Source organism: Cuculus canorus, chromosome Z, assembly GCF_017976375.1.
Source record: "Cuculus canorus isolate bCucCan1 chromosome Z, bCucCan1.pri, whole genome shotgun sequence".
In the NCBI taxonomy this organism is placed as follows: Eukaryota; Metazoa; Chordata; class Aves; order Cuculiformes; family Cuculidae; genus Cuculus; species Cuculus canorus.
The window spans coordinates 62,010,942-62,023,628 of NC_071441.1; the positions used below are offsets into that span (position 1 = coordinate 62,010,942).

Genomic DNA, 12,687 nt, shown 5'->3' on the forward strand with positions numbered 1-12,687 from the left:
ACTGAATAGAGATGCCATATTCCAATTTACTAGTTGTCTATTTAGTTATTGCAGTTGCAGATATGTATCTCAGGCGCACACTCTCCAAACTCTGTCACATGGAGTCACGTAGCCACAGCTGACAGACTTAACGTGTTATCAAACCTTTTATTAATTATGCCCTCGTGGATCTTGAGTTCTCTGCTAACTACCTCTGTCTCTATCCCTTTGACTTTATCAAAGCTAAGACTGGAGCGTATTTCTTTCCTTTGTTTACAATATTCATAGATTCAAGGAATGGTTTGGGTTGGAATGGACCAGGAAGATCATCCAGTTCAATCCCTCTGCAGGGACCAGAGATATCTTCAACTCAATCAGGTTGTTCAGAGCCCTATCCCATCTGACCTTGAACATTTCCAGGGATAGGGAATCTATCATGTCTCTGAGCAACCCGTTCCAGTGTTTCACCACCAGTTTATTAATAATATCTACTATAAACTTCTTTTAGCTTAAAAATATTATCCCTTATCCTATTGGTACAGGCAACAGTATTGAAAAGCTGCAATAAGGTCTGCTTGAAGTCTTCTCCAAGCTGAACGACTGCAACTATCTCAGCCTCTCTTCATAGGGAAGGTGTTCCAAGAATCCAACAGAATCCATGAATTAATCTTCTTCAATCTCTAAAAAAAATCTTCCTTTGAAACACACCTACTTCAGAAGGTAGTGGATATGGTAGCTTATTCGCAGAAGCTAACACATGAAGATACTTTCACTGACCCTACAGTAATGTTTTAAACAAAACTCACAAAAATTGAGAACTTGTTCAAAATCAGCCCCAAAACAAAGTAGATTTCTGTGTAATCCCTTAAAATAACATATGTATTCATAATTTCATGTTGCAGTCCCAAAATTCTGTGACAATGGGGTTGGAATGAGGTCCTGAATATTATTTGAAAAACATTATAACCAGGGAAAGCAATCATTAATTGTTTTTTACTGTTTATTTTTTTATTTAATTTAGAACCAAATTCATTCATAAAAGGTAGAAATTACTTCATTCCTGAAAGTGAAATATGCCAGGTCTATATCCATGCAACATCAACAACCTGAAAGGTAAAATCTTTTCCTAATCTGTATCCAGATATAAGTTTCATTTTCAGTCCTACACTTTGTTGCTACCACAGCCCATTTCTTTTCAGAGATTGTCTAAGTAGACTCATATGTTGATTAAGTTGTCCCCCTCCAGTCATGCATTAACTTCATACATACCATTAGAAATTGACTTAAGTGTTTGTTATCAAGCATTGGACATGTACCTAGGGTCTCCACAGTAGAGTCTTAACTATGTTTCATCTTTAATTAACATTGGGGAAAAGTTTTCTGTTTCCAGGGAAGGGTTATGTAAACAAAAAAGGAAAAATGAGAAAGTTGAGAAAATATATCAATATTATTTAAGTCATTAATGTGGACAATTTACTTAGAACAGTGGAGAGCTTTCATCACCAAAAAGTTAAACATTTCCTTAACACTTAATGAGTGAGAGATTGTAACATTCTACAGATGATCTAGAGGAACATTTTGTTCCAAGAGGAGGAATAAAATCATTTGGAGAATCCATCATTCCCAAGACACACTGGGAAGCCAAACAACACATAAAAGTGCTGTACTAATTGACTTTGACTAATACATTGCATGTTGGCTAAGTGAAAGCTACCAATGAAAACCTGAAGTACTCTTCTATGTAGAACTGAACCAGATGCAGCATCTCATGAAACAACCCAGAAGAACCCAATGATCTACTTATTGCTCATAGATGTTCACAGGATTCTGAGACTGAAGATACTTTTATACTCTTGGTTTTCATTCAGCCATACAGAGAAAGGCGTTTACACTTCCTTTTCAAAAGAAAAAACTTTAAGAAGGTGTAGGATTACTTAGATGACATGCAACATTTTTCCTATATAATCAAGCAGGTTTTTGGGAACATAAATAGTACTATCAACCTTCAATGCATTCAGTTAGAACTGTTGCAACCCACTGGATGAACTAATAGCTCCAGTTCCTGCACTGTGCAGTGCAGACTTATACTTCATGTCTTAGTCATGCCGTCTTTTGGGCCAATATTTTTTCTAACCATGACAGCACTGAACGAGCAGATCTTCTTAAGAGTAATTTTGAGGATCTGTAGAGCACATGACATGTCTATTATCCTCAGAGACATCAGATTTGAGACCTTAATGTGTAGGTAAGAGAGAAACTTACACATTTTAGTGCAAGAATCAATAGGCCAACAACATAGCCAGATCATTTACAATACCAAGAGATATGTACTGACTCGGATGGCCAATTTTTTCATTGGAAGGAGCTTCATGGATATATCAAACCTCGAACAAATAGGGTGTATTTAATTTCTGGGCTTATTGTAACTATAAAAGACATTATTCTAACTCACTGCCTTTTTGCCTAAAATGTGGCTAAGAATCTTAGTGACTACAAACACCGCCTTTTGCTTTCAGAATTCTGTCTTTGTTGTTTGCTGCATATTGATTTATTGAGAAGTCCAGATGGTTGCTATCCACTTGGATAAGTCAGCTCCTGCAAATTTTAAAATCCATTTTGAAATACCATATGGACTATGGTGTTGCTGAAGAGCAAGCCAGTTTGGGATTTTGTTAGAAAAAAACCTAATCCTTGTTCTCAATGGGAAAAAAAAGATAAACACGTCAATATTTTGGAAACCCAAATCAGAACGTGAGACTGTGAATCCTTAAATCCTCTACAGGTTGTCTTTGTTCCTTGACTGTATACTTGAAAATGGAAGTAAGATCTGATACAGGCTAGACCACAAGTGTACCATTGTCTAATTGAAAAACTAAGTTCAAGATATAGTTGTTATTCATTTACTCATATGAGTAGAGTGAACAGATTTACTTGTCTCTCTTTAATCCTTTAAATATCACCCTTTTCAGTGGTTTGCTACTGCTATTTCATTTTGGTTTTATTTCTTAGATGATCACATCATTAAAGTCAATGGTTTTTGGATGGACAGGAATTATGCTATTTTGGGAATGTTTCCAGTACAAGATTTACACCTGACAGAGGAAATAGCTATGTTTCATCTTAAATTGTACTGGATATTGAAAGAAACTGCCCAATTATAAGCAGTATAACTTTAAGACTTCAAGCCACAGACTGGTAATTTTGATAACGGAACGTAATGGAGTAAGAAGTCTTGCAGATTTAATGAAAAGTATCTGTATAAGACTCAACTTGATATAAAACATTTTATACTGTACATTAAAAAACATTTCCTTTCAGCCTCTGGAATGGAAACACTGCATAAACATCAAGATGCTCATTTTTCTACCTCTTAAATAAGAGCTGTTTCAAATTTCAAGAGCCAGTCAGAGAAAAGGCCACTTCTCTAATGGGCAGGTATTCACAGAACACAAAGTACTAATAAAAGAAAAGAAGATGAAGTTTCTCTCTGAAAGCTGAGCAACTGTTAACTGCCATAGTAAAAGAAGAAAAAAAAAAAGAGAAATAATTTGTTGTTCATTTCCCAGTCGGACATAGTACAACAGAAGGGGCTTGCAGTAGTTCAGGGGGGGTTGTTAATGAACAAGCAAGAGCATTATTGATGTTCTTCTCTTTTTGCAGGGAAGTCAAACTTTCTGATACTTTAAATTTCCCAATGCATGGGTTTCTTTGTGTGAGCAGAAGCCTGAAGCCAAGCACAGGTGATGTAATGACTTGGCAGTACTTTTGTAGGGATAGCCAGCAGTTTGAGTCTTAATGATGTGCAACCATGAAATTCGCCATCAAACTAAAATCATACCTGTTCCAGAAGAACAGTGATTTTAGAAATTATTATTTCTACTAGCTTCCTATTGTCTTTACTCATTTTTTCCCAAATTATTATTGTTAAGCAACTTCAGAACCTCAAACAGTAAGAAAATCCAGAGCCGTAATTTATGGTAAAATTTCCTTGGGGTGTTTTAACTGGTGAAATAATATTTCAGTATTAAGAAAATAATGGGATTACTTTAATAAAAAAAAAAAAAATTGCCACGTATTTGCATTTATTCTCTGGACTACAACAAAATCGACTGTGAATACAAGGTCAATGAGATCAAATCTAATTGACTTTTAATCATTTTCCAGCAGAGGAAATACACATTATCACTGTCACTATCATTAAATTCATGTTATTACATCAGTTGATTTTCAAAAGCCACATTCAAAAATACTCCATCTCTTGAAACATTTTCTGTCTTTAACCACCGTTGGTTTGTGCAGAAGAAATATCCTCAGCATATCTCACAATGTGCTTGTAAATTTAGGCCAGAAACTTCTGCTCAATTACTTATGTACTGGAAAGCTGTCACCAATAATGTCACATAATATAGGACTGTTCTTTTTATCTATTGCATTCAGAATGTTTTATGTTTGTCCCATTATGTGTCCCATCGTCACTACTTGCTCCCAAATCAGAAGCTTGAACATAAAATTAATATTAAAATATCTCTGCTTACCTTTATAGATTATGTCCTCAAATAAATCTTTCTCTCTCATAGTGAGGAACAGAAGGGAATGTAGACACAACAAATATCAGGTGGATGCAGTCAGCCTACAGCAAAGAAAAGAAAGAAGACTTCTACTTATTGTTGAATCTGGAAATATGTGATATAGTTTGCATGTCTATGGTTTATGCTGACCAAAGCCAAAACAATAGAGGGCCTCTGATTACTTTATGCAGACAGCATGGAAGACCAGAAAATCATCAACAAATACAAATGTAAATACAAAGGATAGAAATTCTATACTGATAAAAAAGTTGCAAACGCATCTCTGCTGCAATTGAGATCTCACTCATGCTTTTTTTGCACACCTCTGGAACACACTTATGACAGTGGCAGCACAGTTCTGACCTGCCACTGCAGTTTCACAAAAATATACTGTAATCATCCATTCCAAACACTCCATATAGATTGTCTGGAAGAACCTTTAACTAATGCCTGGCTTGGAGGTGTCTCTGTGTCAGTTTTGTGCTATCTTTTCTTATAAAAAAGCACAAAAGGCCAACTCAATTGCAAGAAAAATGATCAAGGGCTAGAGATTTAAAAGCAATGCATTAAGTTACTTTTTCTCAGCGTAACTGTCCTGAACACAGAAGAAAGTAATTACTTCCCATGCTACATGACTCTCACTAGTGAGAAAAGCACTTAAATCCCATACAGAGCTTGTCCTGGAAATAAACTCTATGCTCTAATCTAAGTCAACGAAGAAAGGAATCTTTCTCTTTACATGAACAGTTCCCTGAGAAACTAAACATATCCTGAAAATACCTTGTTGTTTACATACCTGAAGCTGCATCAGATCACCTGTGAGCCTCTAGGCACTCTTAATCTCAATTAAAACATACAGCTGTTACTTCATCTCTGACAGCTCCTACAGAGAACAGGCATGTTGTAACAAATACAAAAAAAATTTCCCTCTCCACTTTCTCACTACTCATCACTCTCATAACTCTCCTGTCTCTGCAAAGTCTAAAAAGGTTAGTAGGGTTTTGCCATATATTCCAAAGGCCAATGTAGAACAAAAAATTCTGTGATGGAGACTTACGTGGGAAGTACCATAACGCACACCTCTGTTTCATTTTCTAAGGAGTCTGATTACTGTCAGCATTTGCTAAGTGTGGCCTTTTATTTCCCCTTTGGTTCACAGGTTCATCAGGGAATTTTCTCTCCTTTCAGCAATATCTTGTATATTTTCTCCTCTCCTATAAGCAGTCTTCTTTTTTACACAAGAAATTGTTTGACAAGTGTAATGTGGTTAAGATCTTGAGAAAACTGTTGTGCATTTTACAAGCTGAAATTATTCAGATAACATTTGCAAGTAAGACAAAATTTTTAGATTCTTCGGTTTCTTGAAAAGAAGTGCAAAAGAAGACTTTAAAATTAACTAGTTTGCACAGTATTGCAGATAAGAAGTTCACAGTAGCTTTATTTTTTGAAGAATATTATTTTACAACTGCATACTAAATTGTATTTTTTTATTAAATTCTCAGGCTTAGTAATACCTTTAAATATATACACTTTTTCTATTCATGTCCTTTCTCAATCATCAATTCTATTTTGGAAATGGCAGCTGATTAGAAGGTAAAGGAAAAAAAATAAGGCGCTACAAACTGTCATTTGGTTCAAGCAGGTGTGGACATAAATTTGGATTCTATCTTAAAAACTATAAAACTGTATGCCAGACTACTGAACAGCATCATTAAAGGGAGAAAAAAAGAGATTAATAAATACAAAAAAGTACAGTTTCATAGGATGGTTGCAAAAGTGTAAGAAACAACTTAGTATTAGACCAGTCCCTGCAAATCTGCTTTGTTCAGCCTTTTTTTCCATCCACTAAACCATGTTGTAATAAAAACTTTCAGATGACGACCAGTTTCTTCACATATGCAAACAATCTAAGATCAGCAGAGGAAAGCACAGAAGCCATTATGGTAATACTTGTAAGGCCAGCTATCAACAACTACAAGGATCTTTCCCCGAATACATTGTTCCACCTACATGTAAGACTATGGAAAATATTCTGACTTGCCCCTGGTGAGTTACCATTGTTCTTTACAAGTCATTTATATCTATCTCTTACAATAAAGGAAGCAGGACAGTGTGACAGAAGGAAGCAGAAGAATAAAACATCAGAAAATTTGAAAAATATGATAATTGCTTTAACAATTACCATACATTTTTCTTCAACTTTTTAAGACTGTTATCCTGCATTGTTCCCCTCTAAAGATGAACCATGTTACACTCACCCCTGATGGAAAATGGATTGCCCCCACTGCCCAGCATGGGTGGCACACTTCAGTACTTGGATCCTTTGCGCACGTTTAGAAACTGTCTTGAAGATGGAAGGAAAAGCTGAACAGGCTGAAACAGAGTAAAGAGCTCACATACGTGGCTTGTGAATTTTGCTGTGCATGTCTATATAGAGAGACAGCTATATAATATATAATACCATATAGAATGTGTAACGTCATTAATATATAATATATAATTTTAATCATTGTCATAGAATCATAGAATGTCATGAGTTGGATGGGACCTGCAAGGAGTCCAGCTCCTGTCCCTGCAAGGAGTCCAGCTCCTGTCCCTGCAAGTACAACCTCAACAATCACACCATGTGTCTGAGGGTGTTGTCCAAATTTTTCTTGGATATTGTCAAGCTTGGCACCGTGACTGCTTCCCTGGGAAGCTGTTCCAGTGCTCCACCACCCTCTGGGTGAAAAATCTGTTCCTAATGTCTGACCTAAACCTCCCTAGCACATCTTCCTGCCATTCTTTTTGGTTCTCTCATGCGTTGCCTCAGAGAAGACGTCACTGCCTGTCCCTCCTTTGTCCTCTGTGAGGAAGCTGTAGACCACAATGAGGTCTGCCCTCAGACTCCTCTTATCCAGGGGACACACTAATGCGGAGCAGAGGAGGACCATCACCTCCCTCGATCATCTGGCAACGCCATGCTGGATGCATCCCATGCCAGGGCACATTGTTGGTTCATGCTCAACTTGCAACAGACCAGAACCCCCAGATCATTTTCCACAGGGCAGCTCTCCAGCCTCTCACTCCACAGTCCTTATGGGCATCCTGGGCTGCCATGTCCCAGACTCAAAATCTGACACTTGGCCTTGTTACACTTCATGCAGCTGGTGATTGCTCTGCAATTTGTCTAGATCCCTCTGCAGGACCACTCTGCCCTAAAGAGTGTCAGTAACTTCCCCCAGTTTCATGTCATCCACAAACTTAGTTAGTAAATCTTCACGTCCAGCATCCAGGCCATTATAAAGAAATTAAAGAGTACCATCCCTAAGACAGATGCCTGCAGAATCCCACCAGTGACTGGTCACAAGCTCAATTCAACTCCATTTACTGTGACTTTCTGAGATGGACCCATCAGCCAATTGTTCATCCATTTCATTACATGTTTTTTCTGCTGAATGCTGGACGTTTTGTTCAGAAGGACACTGTGAGAGACAGTATCAAAGGTTTTACTGAAATCCAGAAATATTACATCAACTAGCTACCATTCATTAACTAAACAGGTGACCTTGTCATATAAAGAAATTAAGTTTGTTAAGCAGGACTTCACCTCATGAATCCATGCTGACTCGGACCAATGACTGTGTTGATTTAGGTATTTTTCAATAACTACCAGAATAATCCTCTCCATAACCTTACCCCACAATGCAGTGAGTATAACAGGCTTGTAGTCACCAGGGTCATCCCTGCTGCCCTTCTTGAAGACTCGGACTATATTTACCAGCTTCCAGTCTACTCTTACCTCTCCAGATTCCCTAAAGCATTTAAAACTCACTGTGAGAGTTCTTGCTATGACATCAGCCAGCTCTTTAAGTACCCTGGGATTAATTTATAGGGCTGAAGCAGCAAATCCCACACAAGTTCAGTGTTGGTATGGAGTTTTTCATCTGCACAGTCATGGTTCTCTAGGCCAGTGCTCTGGAGTGTCCAAGCCCATCATCAGTGTTGAAGACCAAGTCATAAAGCGTAAAAGATGACTGCTTTGTCTGTATCCCTGTTTGTGAAGTGTCTGTGCTGATCAAGTAATGGGCCAATGTTACTTCTGGCCTGCCTTTTGGTATAACATATTTTAAAAAGACTTTTTTATTGTCTTTCTCAGTGATGGCCAGCTTCAACTCGAATTGAACTTCAGCTGCATGAATTCCTGCCCTACAGTGGCAAAGAGCAGCTCTGTGGACCTCCCATGTCACCTGTCCTTGCTTCCACTGGCCATACACCATTCTTCTATGCCTTAGCTACAGAAGAAGACCCCGGTCAGCCAGATCTGCACTCTGCTTCACCTGCTTGACTTCCAGCATTTTGGAATTGCCTGGTACTATGTTCTTAGGAGGCAGTACTTAAAAAGTGACCGGCAGAGACAGACCCCAACAATTTCTAGAGCCTTTCCCAGGGGACCTTACTAAACAGGTCCCTGAGAAACCCTAAGACTGCTTTCTTCATACACAAAGCTGAAGTCTTGCAGATGGTCTTCCTTCTATTACCACAGATTTTAAATTTGACTGCTTCATAGTCAATGTGACCAAGGCAGTTGCCAATCTCCACTTCACCCACAAGACCCTCTCTGTTAAAAAGTGATAAATCAAGGAATCACATTTCCTGGTCATTTCTCTCAGCACCTGTCCATGAAGTTATTATCCAAGTAGTTTATGAATCTCTGGATGTGTCTGTACCAGCTGTGTGGTATTCCCAGTCAATATCTGGCAAATTGAAGTCACCCGTAAGGACAAGGATAGATGACTTGGAGGCATCCCTTAGTTCCTTAAAGAATGAGTCACTGGTATTTTCATCCTGGTTGGGTGGCCTATAGCAGACTCCCATGATGACATGTGTTTTAATTGTGCGTCCCTTAATCCTTACACAGAAGCTTTCAACTATACCATCACCATCTACAACTTCCATACATTCTGGCCCTTTCAGGAGACACAATGCCACCCCTGACACGTCTATCCATCCTGAAGAGGCTGTATCCATCCACCATGGCACAGCAGTCACAGGAATTATCTCGCCAGGTTTCACTTATCTCCATAATGTCATATTTTGTTTGTTCCTCATGCTGCTTGCATTCTTATAGAAACACTTCAAGTGGGATTCATTTTGTCCATCACCTCATGGAGCAGTCTGAAGAACCTCACTAGGATGCAGCTCCTCAAACTTTGGCATGTCTTTCCATTGCTTGTCACTAACTAGCCTGCTATTGCCCTTTTCCCCCTCCAAATCTAGTTTAAAGCCCTATCAATCAGCCCTGCTAACTCTTGAGCAAAAACCCTTTTTCCCTTCTGTGAGAGGTGCCTGCCAGTAGACTTGACGGTGAATAGACCTTGCCATTGGTTAAAAAATGTCAATGACACCAGCCTCAGATCTTTGTTTTGACCAGCTGGGTCTGCCTGCTCTATTCGATATTCTTCCCTGTTACTGAAAGAATTGAAGAAAGTACTACCTGCACACACGATCCTTTGCCAGCTGTCCCAAGTCTTGGGCATTCTTTTTGATCGCTGTTGGACGTCTCTTTGCTAACATATCTTCACTGCCAACATGCAAATCCACTAGTGGTTAATAGTCTGAGGCTTTACTATACCAGGGAGTTTTCTAGTGGTATCTCTTACCCTTCCCTGTGGGTTAGGTCTTGTTGGCATATCGGACCCTCCTTTCACCTCAGAAGGGAGTCACCTATGACACCTAACCTCCTTTTTTTTGTCTTTACATAGTGGTGGCAGTGCAGGATGCAGGCTGCCTAGAGGAGTTCCCCATCTCAGAAGGCCCTTTGTCCACGTTAGCTGCTGTTTGCCCATCCAGTCCCAGGGGCTCATATCTGTTGTGTTGCGGCACCGAGGAAGGTGGTACAGGCTAAGAGCAAATTTGTCTGCCACCCAGAGTAGTAACTATCATCCACCGTCTCCTGGGTCTCCTCTATCTGCCTGATGGCTTGAGGGCAAGCAGTCCTTTGTCTCCTGTGTTGCTGTTGGCTGGTGTATCTCTCTCAGGGATTGTAGAGTACAATTCCACCAGTTAACCTCCTTCTAAAACTCCCTGATACTCATCAGCTTGGACAGGTTCTCGCAGAGCTCTATCACCAGGCTGAACAGTTCCTTTACTAGGACACATCTCCCACAGGTCACCTAGCTACTGCTGTCAGTTAATAACCCCAAAATTTGGGCACACTCTGCAGACTAGGACCTGGATGGCTGCATGTTTTCTAGAGAGTTCCATTTGGGTGGCTGCATCCATTAATTCAGGTGGAATGGACCACAATGGGTGCTGAGGACAGAGCTTTATATATGTTTCATGTTTTTATTTTCATCATGGGAGTGAGAGTTGTCAACAGGAAAACACAGACAATTTGACTTTTCTAGGGATCATGAAATGATACATAAAAAGCAAGAGTGTCATGAAAGTCAAATAGACTTGGTCTCCAGAGTTTCGATGGTATCTCTCACTCTGGTGATGGTCTTATATAATTCAGTCTCCATGGGGATAGTGTGACTTTCTTAACTTGATTTTCTGTATTAAGTGTAAGAAATAAGCTGCACCATCTCAACAGTCAAATAATTGCATTACTTTATTTGGTGACTACAGTACCTTTTATCAAAATATGTATGAGAGTTAACATCAACAGACTGTAGTTGAGCTATGTAGCCCATTTCTTCATGGCCATTTTAAGAAGTCATCTTAGAGCATTTTAAGCACGTAACTCTTTTTGGTTTATGTTACAATAAAATTCTCAGAAAAAAATTAAAAAAATATGGTGACAACAAATATTAATCTTCATTTTTGTTACACTAAAGTATAGCTCAAATATATCAAAAGGTGCTAACAAGCCAGGCATTGGTGGATGAGATTAAAGCACATGGAGCAAATATCTGCATCATTAAAAACTTTTAATCCTTTCCTGATCAAACAACAAGGAAATATGAAGGAGTCTGCAGCTCCTAAACACATAATCTACACTGGTGTAGATTTTGAACTGTCAGAGCTTCTTTTATAGGACACATAGAAGAAAGGATCTTCTGCCCCTTATCCTTTGCCATCCCACACAACCACTTCACCTAGGCTCTTTCAGAAATACATCAAGTTAAAAGCTTTAATCTCCCTGGAGGAACACTGCAAAGTATTTTTTTGGCATTGCTTCACCCTCTAAACTTCAGAAGAAATAAACATACATGCCACTATTAATTACAGGTTAAAGGGCTTTCTTGTGCAGCAGCAGTAAAGTAAGGGGGGGGGGGGGGGGAATAAGGGTTTTTAGAAGGTTTCTGCTGCTCACCTTTCCAGAAGGACACATATTGAACTACACAGACCTAAATACTTCTGCTTTGTCAAGTGTGGCATATGTTTGGCCTCCTGCTACTGGGCTTCCAGAAAATGGTGCACAGTCTTTTGCAAGGATCTTTGTATTCTCTTCTGATTTATTCTATTCCTATTTGCAAGATGGAGGCAGGACGTAGTCAAGAGTAGACGTTCATAACAACATGCTTGACTCTGCCCTTGGACCTACACAGAAGACCACATCCTGACAAAGAAAGTAATTTTTCCCTTGAAAAAAAAGTATTTTTATCCCTTGGCTTTACAAAATACAGCTGAAGAATAGAGAGAAAAGTATAGCAGAACTGACATTTTCACCACTGTCTTGTGGAATAACATTTGCTCCTATTCCCCTTCAGCAGTAGAACAGAGAGATATGAACTCTTTGATGAAGCAAGGCCACAATAACAAGGTTTCCATTCTCAGCTGGTTATATTGTTTTTCCCTGATGATGCAGGATTACATACTGATTGGACAATCAAGCAGATTTTACATGCACATTTCTTTCAAAATCTAAGTGGGTCACTATACCCATTTCAGTAACCCAGAAACAGATTAGACTTTACGATGATCATAAAATGATTAAAGTTTTTCTGCAAAACCTCGGACATGGACCTTGCAGGGCAGGATTTAGGTGCCTGAAAAAAATGACAGCAATCCAGCTTCATGACTACATATATATTGTGCTATATCTTTAGCTCTTGGAAACGTTATGTGATGGTGAGTTTCACCAGTGATTATATCTGGTGACTAGGTCTACTTTGTTTCTTATCAATCACATTGCTGCAGACAACTGTATACA

General features: G+C 38.9%; 1 protein-coding gene across 2 annotated transcripts in view; it reads right to left on the minus strand.

Moving 5' to 3' along the window:
* Nucleotides 1-4,516: 4,516 nt before the first annotated feature.
* Nucleotides 4,517-12,687, minus strand: part of DTWD2 (DTW domain containing 2) — a 225,684-nt gene continuing 217,513 nt past the window's right edge. For both annotated transcript variants that reach the window (XM_054054129.1, XM_054054135.1), the window contains one exon: nt 4,517-4,609. In XM_054054129.1, the coding sequence (XP_053910104.1) occupies nt 4,532-4,609 (78 nt within the window). In that variant the 3' untranslated portion in view covers nt 4,517-4,531. The remainder of the gene's footprint in view (nt 4,610-12,687) is intronic.